Genomic DNA, 18787 nt, shown 5'->3' with positions numbered 1-18787 from the left:
GAACATTCTACTCATAACATACCTTATATGGTCTCTAACATTTTTGGAGGACAAGCACATTTGATGTTAGTGTTTGTTGCTGTCATATACTTTGCACTGTACCTGTGAAGCCTGAGAGATCTTTCGCATTTTCTCATTCTCCCTCTGTTGAGACATGCTTTCTCCATCCTTGGTCCTGTCAATGCTCCAGCCCATTGCCAGCATACTCTTCAGGGACTCTCTAATTGGCCATTTGTAAATCTCTTTCTCCTGAAGCACAGAGACAGACATGCGGAACAAGGACTAAGCCCAGAAGCCTCAATCTTTAGGTTATCTTTTCAATGTTAATCTTCTTCACAAATCTCACATGAAACATTCTTTACCTTCTCTGTCAGGGCTTTGTAGGTCCTGAGCTGAGGGTGAGTCTTGGCCTTCTCATCCACACAGTCTCCATATTTCCATCCCAGCAGCACCTGAGGCACAAGCACAGTGGGATGTATAAGGGTGAAAGATATCCCTAAGTCCCCTAAGGATGTGATTTATTATTTGGAAGACTGGGTAAGAGATTAAGTTCGCATAACACATTAAGGAGTCATTCAGTTCTTGCTGTCCTCAGCTCTTGCTAAATTTTTTGACAAACAATGCAGGCTAAGCAGTTGGCACAAAAGAGAACAGGGGCCTTCTACACAGAAACTAACACAATTATTGTCAGCATGCCCAGAGTATTCCTTTCAGTAATAACAAGAAGGAGGCAGGAAGGAAACAATGCTGTGATATTGGTAAAAGAACAATATCAAATTATTGATCTGAATATTGATTTTTTTCACTTTGAAATGGCTGAAATGCTTTCCTGCTGAATTTGCGTGCAGTATTTCTTCAAGGAGAGACATTGTCCTCTCCTTTTCTTACAACACTCGTGGCTTATTCCAAGTCGATTACTGTGCAATTTAATACCCCATTTTCCCAGGTGAAAGCTCTTATCTTTGGCCTTACCTTCTCTGCAGACCATTTCTCATGGGAATGCTCTGCATATTTGTTGGCAAAGTGCTCAAGCTTCTCTGGAAGAGAAATGCTGGAAAAAGAGTGTGACAATTAGCTTGTGTATGCAAATGTATGTTACTGAAGTCATGTACAGTCATGTATTGTGCATGCCATCACAGGTGATAGTCAGGCTGATAGAACATATCTTATTAATGCCTGGCTCCAACATGGCTTACTTAGCAGTATTGATGGGTTTGGGGTCAAAGTTGCCCTGAGCATCTACAGAAATGGGCTTTTCGACAGTGGTACTAATGGAGGCGTCCACGTAGTCAGGTGGCAAAGCTCCAGCTATTGCACTGAGGCAAGGCATGGCCATCTTGAATAGCTCTGGGTCATATTTCTGCATGGTGAAGAGAAAAAAAACTATAGAGTAAATGCAAAACTTAGCTCTTAAAAATTCTGTTTAAGTATAATCGTGCAAATTGTAGTAATGTGTTTTTGTGTGTTGTTCATTTAAGGTGGGACTTGAAAAAAGCTATACAGCCACTTCAGTCAAAGGCTATCAGTGCAGGGGGCCAGCAGAAGAGACGTTAACCAAGAATTATTCTAAAAGCTGAGGAACCAGCGTGCTAGAGGCTTTGGATCAATGATGGCTGTCCAGATATTGATGTTTTCAGGCCAGCCCTTTGCACAGCCTCCTTTCATGGGTGTGCATTTAGAGAGATGTGCTGAGCCATCTGCACCAGGACCAGACCTCAAGATATTTGTGCCAATGAGTCCCTCGCATACATAGATGTTAATCAAGACTGTGATGAATTAGGGGACTTATATTTAACCGTTTTTCACTTTGTGGTATTACACGCTCTTGCAAAACAAGATGTAGATGTCAGCCTTTTGCCAAATATATGTTCATGACCATGTCTCAGGAAATGTTGAAGACACAATGAAATTGCAAAGGACCCTGAAATGAAACTTTGTGCAACATATGAGCGACCCCTTACCCTCTGGGACAGAGAATCAAATACTCCCCAGAAGATTTTCTTGGTGAGCAGTAGTTCATCCTCGGATGCTGTTCCGTAGCTGCCCCAGCCCGACGGGAGGCAGTAATACTTCCAGTTCTGCTCATAGTGGTTGGTTAGCAGCTGGAGGACACACATAGAGCAAAGGTCAAGACCAGCAGAGTAATAAATATACAGAATTTAGTTAAAAGGACAACTAACTGGCAGGCAACAAGCATGCAGCCTGTACACATACTCACAACACACTGGCACTGGGCCACACATAGCAAATAACACCTCAGAGGAAATTAGTTCTCCTACACTCAGCACAAATGAAATACAAATGTGTACATGAAAGTATAGAACAAGTGTGTCCACCATTTCACAGGCCAGTCACAATCTATTACATCTACAGTATTTCTCTCGTGTGGCCAGACGGATGGAGTGGAGATGTGGAGCCAACAAGCCTGTAATCACACACTTCATATCCTTTTTTTCCCTCCTGTAGCTGCCCACTTCTTCCACACCAGATGATTAACACCATGGGTGTGTTAAAAATGTACACCTTTGAGTGTGTTTGTGTGTGCGCATGTGACTGAGAGAGGTGAGCACCAGTACATTAAAGGTACACCTGCAATAGAGCTGTTGGTACCCCAGAGCTAGCAATCTAACAAAGTGAGGTAGTAAAGTGTTACCAAGCAGTGACCATACAGACAAAACAAAGGTTAGATTATGTAGAAAAGAAAAGTAAAAAAAAAGAAAAGGCAGACAGGAAACAATGATACTGAAAACTGTATATTTTAATTACACTGTATATGTAAAAGCCCGACTAGGGACAAGTTGACGAGTTGAAAATTAGCAATAGCTAAAAACTCTCTGTGCAGCACACTAGTGACATGCACTGTATTGGAACTACGTTAAATTGCATCGTCCCTATCAAATTCAAATTCAACTAAAGCTGAGGCATGCAAGCAGAGCAACAGGCAAAATGAGATAAAGGAAAGATACAGGATAGCAAAGGCATTTAAAAAAAGTGAGAAAAATGAAGAAATTGTTGCCCACTCTGAGAGGCATCTTGCAGTAATCAGTCAGCAAGGGCACATCAAAGACGAGGCGGCGCAGGAGCTGCTGCAGCATGGAGGGACGAAGGTGCCTGCAGAATAAGGTGAGAGAGAGATAAGAGTGCTCTCCTGGGCTGCCTTTAACCATAACATCTTCAGACTCTGACCACTTTTGTTTCGGGATATTTAGGGAAACCAGGCCCTGAGCTATAATAGAGTTTTGTTAGAAATCAGATAAAATGTACCGTTCATCTTTGCTATTCCTGCCACCTGAGATACCACAAGTGTTTGTGTCACTAGACAAAAAAAAAAAAAAAAAAAAAGCACACAACCTTGAGAAAACTTTTAACTCTACTAATAGAGAGTTTGGTATTCTCCTCACTTGCAAATAGCCAGCAGGCACTCCTCTATGGCATCTCTCTGGGCCTTGGTGAGTGAACGGCCCTTGGAAAGGCGGTAGATGGTGTGCAGAGTGGAGTCGATGAGCGTGGCGTAGTGCTCGGTGCCGGCAAAGAGAGGGGCACAGCGGGTGAGGAGGGGTAGCAAGGCTGATCCGATGTAGCGGTTCATGGCCAGGGCCGTCTCTGTGGTACAAAGACCCTCCTGTAGAAAGAAAGGGTCACAGGTCATACAACATGTGACAGTGGTGACATTACTTCATTTAAAGCGACACGATGTAACTTTTGCTGCTACAGCCTTAATTGGTCTGGTATGACTAGCTTATGGTGGCTAATGTTAGCAAATGTTAGCAAACTTTAGATAGATATTGCTGTGTAACTGACATTACTGATTTAGGCCACTAACTTTATGACTCTTTTCTACTACTACTGCTATGGGCTACTCATTTACAATCATCCCGTAATTGTTACTTGCAGTCACAGTGGCCAATGTTCAACAAAAGTTACATTGTTTTGCTTTACACCTCCAGAGCAAAAAAGTCATAGATATTCAAGTCTTTACCAAGGGCTGTCCTTGCCATCTATGGAGGTTAACTCAAACTAACTACTGCATTGTACACATCGTACACAAACGGGGACTCCGGCTCACAAAATAGCTATCTTCTTTAGAGGCCAGGTGCTCAAAATGTCTGTCTCTCCCTTGTGCTGTGCTTTAAATAAACTTTTTAACACATTATGTAATAATAGATTCATTTTAGCCAAAAGTCTACACCCTATGGACGTGAGAGTTTAGAGTTGAGCAAGCAACGATTCTGTTCATCTACTTAAAACTCCATAAACTTTTTGTTGATAAATGAGAGTAGAGAACAATTACATGAATCAACCAAAGAGAAACATGAACCAAGGCTTAATGAGGAGCTCCTCATTACTATAAAAGGTTGCCCAATATTATTGATCCTGAACTTCCTTGATGAAGTTCATGTTACAGAGGCTGGCCATTCATTACTTCTCTCCCACGTTGTTGTCAGCTTCACCTACCGTATCTAGAGAGGTAGCAGCCCTCAGGTCAGGAAGGAAGCCCACTTCGAGCAGGTGAAGCAGAAAGCTCTGGTCCTCAATACCATACACCCTGTCCAAAAACAGCACCATGGGGGCCTTGTGATCTGGACAGAAGCAGGCCGACATGTCCGGCTCTGTCACCGACCCATCTGAGAGAGATTTAGAAAGGAAAAGGGAGGCAAAACACAAAGAGTAAACCACAAAGGTGTGAAGTAGTGAAATACACAGAGAACAGCCTACAGTACATAATGGCATGTCTTATCTGATTAGGTTAGTCATGTGTATTCATTAGGCAGCATGCAGCAGAATTTTCTGCTGTTTTCTGATGCTGGAGCCTCCACGGCTTACTGTCTTCACTCTTGGCCTGCTGACAGAGCCTGTGTGGCAGTGCTCTGGGCAGCAAATTTAAGAGGCGAGTCTTGCCATGCTAATGCTGATCAATCAATAGAGCAAGACAGCTCACTATAGAAATTATTTGGCTTACTCAGAGCTATGGGAGTGTGCAGTAAAGCGTGATTAAAAAGGCATGAGCGAGTGAAATGAAATCAATAACCTTCCGCCTTGCACTGAATGTGCAGACTTTCGTAACCATTGTACTTTCACGTGAGCTAGACATCCTGTAGTAGCATGCAAATGAATACGATGTGTCCTCTGATGGAAGTGTAAAGCTCTGCTGTACAGTATGCTGCTGTGTGTTATTATAGTGAACATCCTGACCACTACCTTTGTTGGTAATGGGCATTTTGAGCGGTATGCTGATAATTCCCACAAGGTCTTCAGTAGGCACCAGAGAGCGCAGGATGGCGCGAATACGCAGAGCTTCACCTTTCCCCTTGTTGATGAGCTGAAGAAGAGAAAAGGAAGTGAAAATAGGGAAAAATCTGTTGGAGAAAAACAATAAATAAATTCACAATTTCTATCAAACATACATGCATCTCGGGAGCACAACGTCCCAACAGGTCAATGAGTGCAGAGTAGAAGGACATGATGGCATTGCCCATGTGTACCACCTCCTCCACATCATCACCATCAGCAGACCTAACAGTGGAAAAAGTGAATTAGAGTTGAGGAGGAACAGAAATGAGGAAGAACATTTTTAAATGGCATCAAAGCACAAATGCAAGGCAAGGGGGATAAGCAGCTAATCTTAAGGGTAAATCTTCAGCATTGATTTGATAAGCTTTACTTGATCTTTATGGCTTACACGTCAGAGCTGACTCCATGCACAGAGCCCGGCAGGTCCAAAGCCGGCGTCTCAGAGATCTTGATGGCTTCCTTCATGGCAGCCAGCAGGCCGTTCCCTCCCTCTCCCCTCAGGGCAGGTCCAAAGCACTCTGGACGACGGATGAGTAGCTTGACCACAACGCTGGAGTTCTCCTCCACACTCTCGCCTGGAACACAAATATAAAATCATATGAGTACATACAAGAAAATACATAATTAATGTCAGAATATACAGTACATGCACACTCTGTAGCTCTAACATAAACACAACACTATCCCTAAGCCTCAGGAAACAACTCCAGGTAGACTTTGCCTTAAGCAGCTGAATGAACGTCTTTCAACCTTAGTTGGACCATTGCTAGCCTTTTTCTACATGTTTAGATAGAGATACAGTAAAAGAAGAAACAGAATGAGAGAGTGAGAGACAGAAAGAAAGAGAGGCCGGATGGTAAATGCAGTCATACCGTTGACAAAGACAGCAAACCGCAAGAAGGAAAGGTAACGCTCCCCCTCAATGGGGTTCCAGCCGATGTCTGGATAACCTTTAGCCAGGAGCATTGGACAACTCTGGAGACCACAGCCTGCTAGGTAGGTGACCACCTACGGGTACAGCACATACATAACATCCCATCTAGATCAATACTTATCCAGCTTTAATCTATTCATCCTAGGTGATTTCAAATTGGGTATCTCCTACTTTATGCATGTGAAGATGCCCCGATTTTGACTGACATTGTCTTTACAGTCTTACCTTGTCCAGATCAGGTTCTTCCAGTGCCAGAGCCAGGCCGTTGTTGTCCATCACAGAGGAAGCAGCCACATCTAGAGGAGTGGAGCCCCTCATAGCTGGTGAAGCTACAATACAAAGCCAATCAATAAAGTGTTGGGCAAACAGCAGGGGGTGGTGTTTCCACTGATATCCACAAAATATCAGTGGCAGCTGATCTGCCAACAGCTCTAACAACATTAGAATTAAAGGAAAGTTTCCTCTACCAATTTGCAAAGGACACTTATACTATTAGGATCCACAGGGTTTATGGGAGCCAGTTTATGTAGCACTGTGCATACAAACACATCATCTATAATACTCTGGTTATAGCTTGTATATTTATTGTGGAATTTTAATAAGCATTATAGATTTTATTCTTAGATGACTTTTTTTTGCTTATACTGTCACATAGCTTGTTGTCACCTGTTTAATGAGCAACCTTGAGTCGCTCTCTTTGCTGATAGATTCTCAGTGTGCAGAATCACAATTACACACGTCTTCTAAGGTGCGAGGCTAATATATGTGAGCTCAGAGGCGCAGAACAAGTCCTATGATGGCGAAAGGGTAATTACAATGTATCACCCATATTAATGAGAATTCTGGCAGTTTTTAGAATTCGTCTTTCATCCATCCTAGATGCTGGTTTTACAGGTATGTCATACTACATCTTCTTTAAGAAAATCCTCTAGCATGTCCTCCAGTCTGTACATTTTGGTTGATTCCTGATCAAGTCGGGTGGTTTTCATCCAGTAACAATAATGTCGTAGCTCAGCATCAGTAGTCATTTGGCTAATCTCCAAGTAGCATGATGGAGAATAGTAAGAGTAGCAGCCAAACAGAGACATAGAGAGGTGTACCCACCTAGGCCCACGCTGCTATTCTCCAGCAGGTAGCTAAGGTGGTCGAACATGGCTTTCTGGTTCTGACGGCTGATCCGGCAGAAGTAGCACAGGAAGCGACAGCAGCTGGCCACCATCTTGGGGAAGGCAATTTCCTGTGGAATGGCACATAGAGACTAAGTAGGGTCAAATATCTTCCCTGGTTGGATTTTAAAACAAGATAATTGTAGTGAAATCACAACCAAGATTGCTGCACTTCGGAAAAGAGTACACAGTCTTGAAATATTTCTCAGGCAACAGTCTCATATATTTATGAACACAAATATAGTAGACTATGTTCATGTCTAGACATTGCTAACGAATTATCACTCAATATATTGATACCAATAATTTGATTCCAAGTGGTTTTGGAGAGGTTGCTGCATTATTCTGGGGTACTGAGTTTATTGTTCTGACTTTCTCCAGGCTTCTTACTATAAAGTCCCCCACATGTCTTCGGCCCTAAATAACGTCTAAAAGGCCTGACATCTTCACACACTGCCAGCCAGCTAGCCAGCTTCACTCTGCCTTTCCTGCCCTCCCTTCCAGACTCTGATGCTGTCAGCCTGAAGAGAAAGCCCACCTACTGGGACCACGTTTTCATTAATGCACGCTCACCCTGTATCCATTCTTCACAAACAATTGACAACATGCAAAACTGGACTAAAACACAAACTTTCTCAGTGAGCAACGTCTTTTCTTTGCAAGGTGGTGCAGTGAACCCTGTGGTGCCTCTTTAACAGCCTGTGTAAGCAGAGATAAATATAGAGGTAGAAGTTGTTAAACCTGGGATTTGTCTCCTCCGAGCACATTGACCATGACCTCCATAACAGTCTCATGCATGCCCAGTATTCTCATTAGGTTGGGGTGCTGGTAGAACACTTTGTTGTTCATGATGTCACTGGAGAGGAAAAGAAACATAATGGATACTTAAAATTCACTAAAAACACATTGCATTTCAATTGCGTGCCAAACTAGCATGAATTTAAGGATAGCAAGACCAGAAACATGATGATTTGTATATAAGATAAACATTTAGTCAATAACTCAAACACAGACAGGTGGAGCTCCTCTGAGGCAACCACAACTTACCCAAGTCCATCAATCATGAGCTTCTCCTCCTCTTTCCCCATACGAACAGACAGCAGAGATCTGATCTGACCGAGGGAGGCCAGGAGGTTGATGGTGTCCTGGACCGAGCCAGCACTGATGGTGTAAGTCTTCCTCATTGCCCGGAGCAGCTCCCCGATGCTGTCATACTGCCTCCTCAGTAGGCTGAACATCTTGCGGACCAGCTCTGGATCCAGGATGTGACACTCCTGGGCCCAGCTGACCATCGTCTGAGAGATCAGCTCCTTCAGATTGGCTGGAAAGAAAGTTGGGTAAAGACGACGGATAATTTCCTTTTTTAAAAGGAACTTGACATGATATGACAATTATGTGTATTTGCTAAAAACAAAGCTGCTTTTTTCATATTTTAAATGGAACAATCAAGAAACTTGACAAACTAACATACTATGCTCAAAAAAACCCTTTTTAATCTAATACTGCCTTTATGCAGACCCTCAGTTCAACCTCTGTCTGAAACAAGACGTTCTAGCTCCTGTCTCTTTAAGGCCCCCCTCCCTAAAAGCCCACTTTCTTCTGATTGGCCAACGGAAGCCTGCAGCGGGGCAGTGAGCCGCTATAACCTGTTCTCTGGGGGCCTCGCTGCTTATTGTACAAAAATACGCAACTTTATTCACTGATTTTGGTGAAACTGGATCACATTTTATGGAGAAAATATTTTTTGTTTTTCCCTCTGATGTCCCCGGGGCTCCGTGCTCAGTGCAGCTAGCTAATAGCGCTAGCTGCACGGCTAACAGAGCTAACGGTAGCTGCGGTTAGCTCTAGTTAGCGGTTACTTTAGCAATAAGTAAAGCCACCTGCGGACCTGTACTCGAAACAGGCACACTCAGAGCCTCGTTGCCAATGACAAATGTGTGCCTTGGTTACGTAACCAAGGTAAGGAACAAGATGGTGGAATTCCAATGAGGAGTTTCAGGCTGGTAGGGGTGGGCGATACCACAAAATTTGGTTTCGATCTGATACCAAGTAATACAGGGCCAGGCTTATGTCCCCTGATGTAGGGGAGAGCAGTTTGTCATGATTTATGATGTGAATGCATCATCAATAAGGCTAAATCTGAATATGTTTTCATGACCTCTAAATAATTTGCCAAAGCTTAGCTATCATTGTAAGGTTAGCTGAGTGGCAGAATTTCTACCTGCCCCTTGTGAGACCCGGGTTTGATACACATATCCGGTTTCATAGACACATCAGGTTTGATACACACATGCAGTTAGCAAAGTTTTCATTCACAGCTGTGAAATGGCTCCAAACGATGCTCCATCAGATTAACCTAGTCAGGGCACACTGCACGCGTGCAACGCATATGTTGTTTGAGTGCACACAACACAATAATAGCAGGGGAAAAGCAAAGAGTACATGCACTAAGCTTCGATCTTTAAAACGAGATGTAGTATCTGTAGTATCGATATTTTGGTATCTATCTGCCCACCCCTACAGTGCTGGTGTCAGGTAGTGTTGTCTGTGGGAGAGAAGACCTCCCTTTGGCACAGACTTTAGGTTTTGTGACTTTTCAGATCTTTAACATGCACAAAAATGCTATACAACACAATTAAGGGCAAGGAAAACCCACAAAACCATAATATGGCCTCTTCAAGTTTTGTCTCTTTTTTTTTTTTACACAATGGAATAGAAAGCCTTTGCATAAGAAGCAAGTTGGTGGACTTGCAAGAGACAGATTTAAAAATAACAATGGTCAAAAACAATGACATGTCCTGACTAGTGGTCCAAAAGTCCAAAACTTTGAATCTTGCAATGCATTTCATGACATGTAAGATTAGTGGAATGGCCCTTTATCTTTACACACATGCCATACTCTTTTCAGAGATTGCGTTGTTGTAAAATGCTCCACTGTGTTCATCAGCTAGTCGCTAACTTTGTCTTGCTGTTGTTTGGTGTTGGGCAGATAGTGTGCAGTGGGTTTATCAGAACTTTTTCACTCAAAACAGCTCCTTTCTGCTGCTGGAAACCGTGAGAGCGAATCAAAACTTTTAAGATTTCGGAAATAAAACCAAAACAATGAGCTGAAAGACGCTAAAATGCTCTGTAGAGCTGAGGGGAACTGCAGAGTTGGATAATAATTATCTGTGGGTTCATCAATATAAATGAGCTCATTCATATTACACACAGTAATTTCATTAACTGTTAAAATAAAAATATTGATTATTGCAGCTTTAATGTTGCATAGTTAAGTATCCCCAAACACTATGCTGCTTTCAGAGATCTTCAAAATGACATTATTACCCTGAACTTATAATGAAGATTGTAATAAAGAAAATACAGCTGTGTGTGATTGCAGACTTATTAATTATGAGGGATAGTATTAGTTTGAACAACACAGGATTTTCTCATTTTCAACAGTAAGATAAAATTTGCCTTTAAAATAGCAGAGAAAGACTTGCTTCAGCTGTGAAGTGCTCGCTACATTGCCCTGTAATCCTTACTGCATATCACTGGCCTTAAAAGGGAAAATATAATGTAACCTTCCTTCCATTAACTGAGATCACACTAAGACAAAGCGACGCTCCTTATGACACTTCTCCCTTAAACAAACGCATAAGTAGACACACATTAACACACACACACACCCAAAACAAAGCTCTGTTAGACTGATGTTAAAAGGGCCTCCACTTGACTGGGTGCTCCCATTTTCACACAAGCCATGCTTGAGCACAAAAAAAAGAGATGCAATTCAAAGGCTGCATTCCCAAACTGGCTCAGTGATGCAAATAAGACCTTGGGCACAGAACAAAAAAAGACAGGCAGCTCCTTCAAAGTCTTTCGCGTGGCTTGAGTCAGGCTAATAGGACCGCACGTGTGTATCAGCCACCTACTTTATTCTATTCTATGGAAAAGAAAACAGTTTGTGAGCTCATTCATGAAAAGGCACATTTTCAGCAGAGTGGAGAGGAAGCCCTGTTATGTAACGAATAAGGGAGGGGAAGTGGACAAGGTATTAATAGTTCTGTACAGTATTACAGTACAATATTCTGCTTCTGTGGTTAAACGGAGACATTTGTATGGACAGCTTGTATGCAGGTTACCCATTAAAACTGGATCAATAGGGTGTGTTGGTGAGGGTGTGCACATATATTTGTGAGTCTGTTCTTGGGGTATGAATACACAAAGGAGAGACAGACATCAATTAAACAACTCAGAACCATAAAAGATGGAGCAATCTATACACAACTGATTTCCTTAAAAGTATTGTAATTAGGTGATTGTGTGATTAGACCCCATGTGTCAGATTGGATCTGTTGGTTTTCCAAAGACTATTTGACACAAGGCTGTCAATCAATGCAAGGGTTTGTGTGTGTTTTGTGTGGTGGGAGGGGAGCCAGCAGAATGTCACAGTCAGCGGTAACTGATCTTGCTGCCGAGAGTTGCGTGGGTGTCAGAGAAAGGGCAGAAGCACCAGCTTGCTCCAAAATGAAAAGTGACATTTCTTCCTCTCAGCCAAGATGCTTCACAACATCTGACACTCATTCTGTCACACTATCAAACACACTCGTTCGTCCCCCCCGTCCCTTTTGCTCTTAAATACACCCCTCCAGCACTTCCCCCTCACTACACCCCAACAAACAAATCTGACCAGTATAGTGTTACATTGATGGAAGCCAGCGGTTTTTATGGTATGAGAGTACACACACAACCCCTATGCTCTCACAAACACATTTCTTCCAGGCAAGTCATCATGTCTGAGCATTAAATGCTTCTGGTGGATGAAACATTCATCAGAGGAGGAAAACCACTTCTGCACTCTTTTTACTTCATTCCTATGAAATAATGGCAAAGACGACGGTGCCTTTTGTTTCTTCAGGGTCTCGCTGAGAAAGATTATGTGACGAGAGAAGTTACAGCTGGAGTAACAGTACAGAATACATCATGTCATCTTCACTCTGTGCTATCCTCCTGCCTCCTGGCAAACCCTCTCCTTATATAAGATTTTATTTATATATACCAACTGTCACATACACTTCTCACATACAGTACTGTACCTACAAATAATATACCTCCAACGTGACTAAACATGCAATATACGTATATTAAGCAAACAAAACTAAACACAAACAAGCTAAACTAGCAGTAGTTGGTCTACCACTTTGGTCCACTCTGAAATATCTCAATAACTATTGGATGGATTGCCATGAAATTTGGTACAGACACCCACACCCCCCTCACGAAGAACTGTTTGGTTATAACGTTAGCAATCCCTTTATTTTTCATCTAGTGCCATCATCCAGTCAAAACTTTTATTTGTCCAGTACTTCGGTTTATGACCAAATACCTGCAAAACTAATGACACTGGCTGTAAACTCTTGGTCTTGATGTACATCTTGTTTTTGGAAACTCTTGCTGAAGATGAATCATATAGCCAGACACTACGTCTTAATCTACAATGTAAAAGCCACTGAAAGGAAAAAAAGAAAACATCCCCACTAAGAAAAGACAAACAAATCAAGCAACAACATTTGCTACCAACATACAGTATATATAATCACACAATTATTTAAAGAAAAAACACTTTTAGCATATGTGAATTTGCCCGCAGAGATTTGAAATTATTCCACTCCCTCTCTTTGCTTTCTAGTGTCTCCAGCTGCTACAGAAGTAGATGTGATGCTCCTGAACTGCAGGTGCCACCACAAACCAGCCTTCTAATCAATCAGCCCTTACACAACACCCTGCAGAGAACACCAAAGCCACTCTTTTAAGGAAAATTACACACTCTGTTTTCATCCAGCATCGCTCCTTGGAGATAATTCTGGTGGTCTTATATGCTCCATGTCAGGGTCACACTAAATCCCAGTGGAGAGATTGCCTTTCAGCAACACATATTTCAGCCCAAATTTATCCATCTGCAATTTGGCCACTTCTTGTTGCCAACATTGCTTTCAAGAATAGACGGGGATGGTATGGCAATGGCCAGGTTCTCAGAAGGGGTTTCAGAAGTAATAAAATACCCTGTTTCACACTAGTTAGTCCCTATCTAGACAATTTAAGGCAGACACGTGTCTTGTTTTATTACCAGAACAGGGTAATTCACAAGAAAGGTCATATATAAGAGAAGAAATGCTGCCATAAATGGAAACATATGCTAATAAATATAACAAAAAATATCCAACAGTCAGCAGCAGTTTCAAATAACACACTGCTTTCTACATTGAAGGCCAACAGAATAAGGTAGAATACCTTTTCTACCAGTTAAGAAATAATTTGCAATCAGCGACTGGTGATCACTTAAAAAGATTGGTACCTCAGATAGAAAATTTGTTCTGCATTTATACTGTTGTGGCACCCCGGTTATTGAGTGCTGTGATTGAAATGTTTTTTGTTTCTGTGTGTGTTGCTCATGATTGTGTAGTTGTGCCTGTGCATGTACGGAAGTGTCTATGGGTTTAATCAGGTAAAGGATTTGGTTTTATCACCGATGTTTTTTCTCTCATCTCTCCTGTCTCGTCTCCCGGAGCGGCTGACGGAAGACACTCTTCACTCTGGAGCCTCTCCTCCACCCGGCTCCGTATTACCATAATGAAATTGAAAAGAAATTGAAATGGAAATGACTGCCACCCGGTGACTCAGTCCACATGAAACCAGCAGACAAATAGAGGCAAGACTGAGGGTGCTAGAGCTCCAATACAGGAGCTCCTGCATTTAATTCTCCCCTCCATAAACAAGCAGAATGGAGTGGGGGGTAAATGGATAACATGTGTGAGAGCTTGTGCTTTTATGGGAAAGTAACAAATGTTGTACAAGCAGTACAGAAACAGAACACAATAACTTCAGTGTCTTGCTCAAGGACACTTGGTAAGCTTTGGACATTTGGACTTAGAAGTAAAATCTTTGCCATTCCAAAAGCTTTAACTGTTCACTGATATTGCTACTGTTTCAGTATGTTGCTATGGTTACAAGGCCATGATTGGATCAATGCTTTCTAGAAATCCAAAATTAAATGTGAGCCCATGCGTGCATGAAAAAGATTTAATCCGCATCCTTCAGCCAATCAGAAATGACTTTATCACCCATCGCTAATATTTTTAAGTAAAACTATAAAAACAGTGACTTCCTCACATGGTGCGGCTTGCTCCTTCTCTGTGGGCTCCTCTGCTTTGTGAGACTGGCCTTTGATCTTGTTCACCAGCACTAGGAGGCGTCCTTTGATAGATGTATCTTGCTCGTCTTCGTCTTCCTCCATAGGGATTCCTGCACAACACAAACAGATAGACATACTATATATGTGGAAAGCAAAGCATATTACAGCTCCCTGCCAAGCTTGGCTTCCTGTGGGGCTAGCAGACATGTCATGTGTATGATGCGTTGTATGGGATGTACAGTATCTCCTATTTCTTGGCAATTTCAAGTCGTGTTTTATTGGAGGGTGCCATGACAGGTCGGTGCTATGTGGCATGGCAGAAACTGCCATTAGATCAGTTGTACCACAGAGTGTTGGAAAATTCAATTATTTATCAAAACATCAAGATGTCAGAGCAATCTGAGAGGCACTGAACTATAACTCCTCTGTCGAGAGACAGAGAGAGATGCAGAGAGGGAAAAAGAAAGCATTTCTGAGAGCAAGTAGTGGTAAAATTCAGCTGATGTTGACACGATGGCAGCTCAAGCAATAGACGGAAAACGCACAATTACTGTGTTTTGTTTTCTATATTTTTTCCCCCCCTATCTTTAATTTTCTGTCCATGCCTGCCTTTGTAAAACATCTGTAATACATTTTACAATCAATCAAAGCAATGTAAGATAATTGTATCAAGTTACCTACAATAATGCATGTTTCATGATAAACATAACCAATAAAGCAGCTCATGAAGATTTTTGCAAGATCTGCATCTCACCACAGTGGAGCTGCAGCTGGTTGTGAAAATCATACAGTTCCTCCTGGATGTCTGTTGGACACGGACAGTCCTCGCCCACACTGAAGGTCAGCAACATGTTGATCTAAAATATGGAAACATGAAAGCAGACACATGCATAAAAAAGTGTCCAGTAATTCTTCCCTTCTTTAGTTTCAAAATCAATCTAGTGGCTAATTCTCCCTCTGCACTCGCAGACCGAAGGACACCATGACAAGTCATTAAAGTAGCTGTGAAGCGCTGAACTCCATCTCCAGTTGTGACCCTAAAGGGATACTGTATGTGTGTGTGCCCACGCAGTTGAGTGTGCACTCTCACTGGAGCAATGACACCACAGACAAGAAGGATGAGTTCGCCTTGAGGCTTTGTTCGATATACACGAGAGAGAAAGAGAGTGCTTTTTGAAACATTTGGAGCAAGGACCGGCTCTCATTAACTCTGAGACGTGAAACCAAAATGAGCAAATTCGATGATATAATAACTAAAATGGGAATCTGAGGGTGGGAAGAGAAATTAGCCGTGTCTGTGGAAAATAACAGAAGTTATGTAAAATCTCCCCCTGAATTATCTAGTTACAAGAATCATTTGAAGCAGTGAGCCTGCAGGCGTTCTTTGTGGTCAGTTATTATAGATTTGTGTGTACTTTATTGTGGGATTCATCAGTTCTAACCGATGCACACTTCCTGGCATTTACCCTCTGTGGCTGATTTGCACCTTTACGTCACATACGCGTCAATAAGGTCACATGGCAGGCATGTGAGAATCACATGAACAGTGGAGTGAATTTTTGTGAAACTGGGGTATAGATGTTACAACTGCACTGTAGGTGACAAGTAGTGTTAGCAAAGATCAGTGGTTAGCAAAATGTTTAAACCACAGCATTCCTTCATAGTGTTTTTTTTTTTCACAGCCTGCCTCCACGTGCATCCCTACCACCACCCATGTCATATGTCACATATAGTATGATATATATGAAGTAATATCAACGTTAAGTGAAATTATACAGGCCTATTCTCAATCAAAAAAAGAATCAACTGTTTTATGTTTCTGTGCATATAAATAATGAACTTAAAATAAACAATGAATTAAAATTAAAGGCCCTGCACACCCATGAACACCCACACAGGTGATTTCACTTGTTTTGGATGATCAGAGCTCTTCTCAGGAGCGTATGGGAGTGTGTTCCTCACTCTCCAGTTAGCTTTGTTGTACCTGCCAGAGTGGGACAAATTACACTTTTATCATTCTTATCGGTGCATGGAGGCCGATCTGCACACCCTGAACCTGAGCAGCGGAGTAATCAGCCAGGATAAGTGAAAACACCAGTGCGAGTGCGCAGGGCCTTTAAGTATAGTAACAGAATAAATACATTTTAAAGTATTCAAGGGCGAAAAACACACTCATGACATCATGCACTGATTTGTGTTGCACTGCTAATATGGAGATTTCAACGTTTAATGCTTATTGATTCCATTTTAATGTTTTCTAAATATAACAATATCATTTCTATATCATATAATATATAACATAAAAATTGATTTAATATAAGTAAATGAGTAAATATACAGTAAAAAAACAAACAAATCTTGCGGCACCCTACATAAGGCACCCATTGGCTTAGATACTAGGAATCAGTGAACAAGTGCAAATTTTAGTAGACAAACTCGCCCTGAGCTAGTTTGTACATATTAGTTACATCAGTGTTTCTGACCACTTTTACTTCCTTCCCAGCAGCCCTGCAGTTACTATGACCTCATCCCACCTGTTCTTGAGGAGGGGACCTGAACTCTTTGGTCTTCTTTGCAGTAACAGCAGCAGACATGTTGAGGGCCAGCATCAGCTCATTGTAGCGGAACTTCTGGTTGTACTGAAGCTTGGAGACAAAGCTGTCCGAGAAGGACACGATGGCCTCGATACGGTGCTTCAGCTCACAGTCGCAGAAATAGTGAAGCAGCTCACACATCTGGGGAACAGACAAGGGGAGGAGACAAACAACAAATACGTTGCAACACTGTTGCACACCTAGATGCAGCTGTTATGAGCAAGTCTGTTAGGAATACATGCAAACAGCCTCATGGCTTCACATTACCCCACTTATTAAAGAGACATTTTTACCCAAGAGATCATTTGTTCAATACGAGAACCATTTCATGTTTGACTGACTTCTGAATGGCTCTATAACAGTAGAGCAGTTATGGAGCATGTGATTGAGAGCACAGCTGTGTTAGTCTTTAGGAGTGAAATTGGCACTTGTAGATGATGTTCATTGATTTTACATGTTTTGGTGATAGTGGTTTACATTAAGGTTTAACACATATAAGACAATTCCAGATCTGTTACATATGTGCTTAATATTACCTGTCGTTTGACGGGCTCAGGCAGCCTCTTCTCCAGCAGTCCTTTCATTGGCTGTTTAGCCTCTTTGGCTGCCTCCTCCTCTCCAGCTTCCACTGCCTTCTCCTCCGCCCCCGTAAGTCCTTCTTTGTCTGTGGCCCCTGTGGTTCCCTCATCACGTGTTTCTCTGAAAACATTTGGGTCAATGAGCAGTAAGATTTGATGAACGTCCTCACTACCGAGTACACCCATAGTCAGCAAGGTGCTAATGAGTTTCAAGATTGGCACAAACTGGTACTCCACACCTCCTCCTACGGGATCTCGGATGTGGTGCCCACCACCCTGAACAGCCTCTGTCAACATTGAATTTGCTTTCTCCTTCAATGCATCCAGTGGGATTTGGGGACTATAGAGATGTTGCTCCCGTTTGGTGCTGATGAAACAGGGCGGGGCAAAGTTGAGGCGGGGTTTCAGCGATGTACTAAGCCCCACCCCTGGCGGGAGGTGCTTTTTGGAAGCATCAGAGAAGAGGCGAATGGAACGTGTCTCAGCCGTGACCGGGATGATGAACTCATCTTTCATCATGAGTCGTGCCTCTTTTGCTGTCTCCAGGTGGATGCTGATCAGGACATTGTAGAAGCCCTCGCGTAACATGCCTGACAGATACTGATTATCGATGGTGTATAAGAGCTGTGATTGATCCAGGTGGCTGCAGAGGGCATGGGCCACACGGGTGTTGCCCAGAGCGCAGAGGGCGCAGTAGAGCTTCAGGGTGTGGTAATGGAACGTCCTCATGTCCTCCTGCTCAGACAGCTCCATGATGTCGACACACCTTTGAAAAAAAAAGAGAGAGGATTACCAAAATACACTCTGTCTGTTTTCTGTAGTCTGTTTAGCGGACAGACAGGTGTAATTTACCACCAGGATAATACAATAAGGGCCATTACAGGTTTCCTGTGGAGTTTTTGACCTCTAGTAGTGCTATGGAGCTGTTTTTCTATGAGTGGATCCAGTTTTGGTTTTGTAGTGTATGCGCAGTGAGCGCACCCGTTTAGTGCAATACGAGCAAATATCCAAAGGATATTCGTTATATTTGGGAAATACGCTTATTT

General features: G+C 42.4%; 1 protein-coding gene across 19 annotated transcripts in view; it reads right to left on the bottom strand.

The window, feature by feature from the left end:
- Positions 1-18787, bottom strand: part of LOC122861412 (ryanodine receptor 3-like) — a 103949-nt gene that overhangs the window by 29039 nt on the left and 56123 nt on the right. For 12 of the 19 annotated variants that reach the window (XM_044165758.1, XM_044165766.1, XM_044165759.1 and 9 more), the window contains 20 exons: positions 17700-18507; positions 17104-17304; positions 15324-15426; positions 14548-14679; positions 8440-8713; positions 8134-8248; positions 7331-7484; positions 6452-6555; positions 6165-6300; positions 5681-5867; positions 5406-5514; positions 5200-5320; positions 4456-4625; positions 3402-3622; positions 3021-3111; positions 1962-2102; positions 1197-1360; positions 973-1051; positions 363-452; positions 103-249 (listed from right to left, as the gene is read on the bottom strand). In XM_044165758.1, the coding sequence (XP_044021693.1) occupies positions 103-249; positions 363-452; positions 973-1051; positions 1197-1360; positions 1962-2102; positions 3021-3111; positions 3402-3622; positions 4456-4625; positions 5200-5320; positions 5406-5514; positions 5681-5867; positions 6165-6300; positions 6452-6555; positions 7331-7484; positions 8134-8248; positions 8440-8713; positions 14548-14679; positions 15324-15426; positions 17104-17304; positions 17700-18507 (3547 nt within the window). The remainder of the gene's footprint in view (positions 1-102; positions 250-362; positions 453-972; positions 1052-1196; positions 1361-1961; positions 2103-3020; positions 3112-3401; positions 3623-4455; positions 4626-5199; positions 5321-5405; positions 5515-5680; positions 5868-6164; positions 6301-6451; positions 6556-7330; positions 7485-8133; positions 8249-8439; positions 8714-14547; positions 14680-15323; positions 15427-17103; positions 17305-17699; positions 18508-18787) is intronic. The other 7 variants (XM_044165767.1, XM_044165775.1, XM_044165777.1 and 4 more) reach the window with 1 other exon arrangement.

The sequence above is a fragment of the Siniperca chuatsi genome, linkage group LG15 (assembly GCF_020085105.1).
Source record: "Siniperca chuatsi isolate FFG_IHB_CAS linkage group LG15, ASM2008510v1, whole genome shotgun sequence".
Taxonomy (NCBI): domain Eukaryota; kingdom Metazoa; phylum Chordata; class Actinopteri; order Centrarchiformes; family Sinipercidae; genus Siniperca; species Siniperca chuatsi.
Note: the sequence above shows the minus strand (reverse complement) of the source record. Positions and strands in the feature narration are given on the sequence as shown.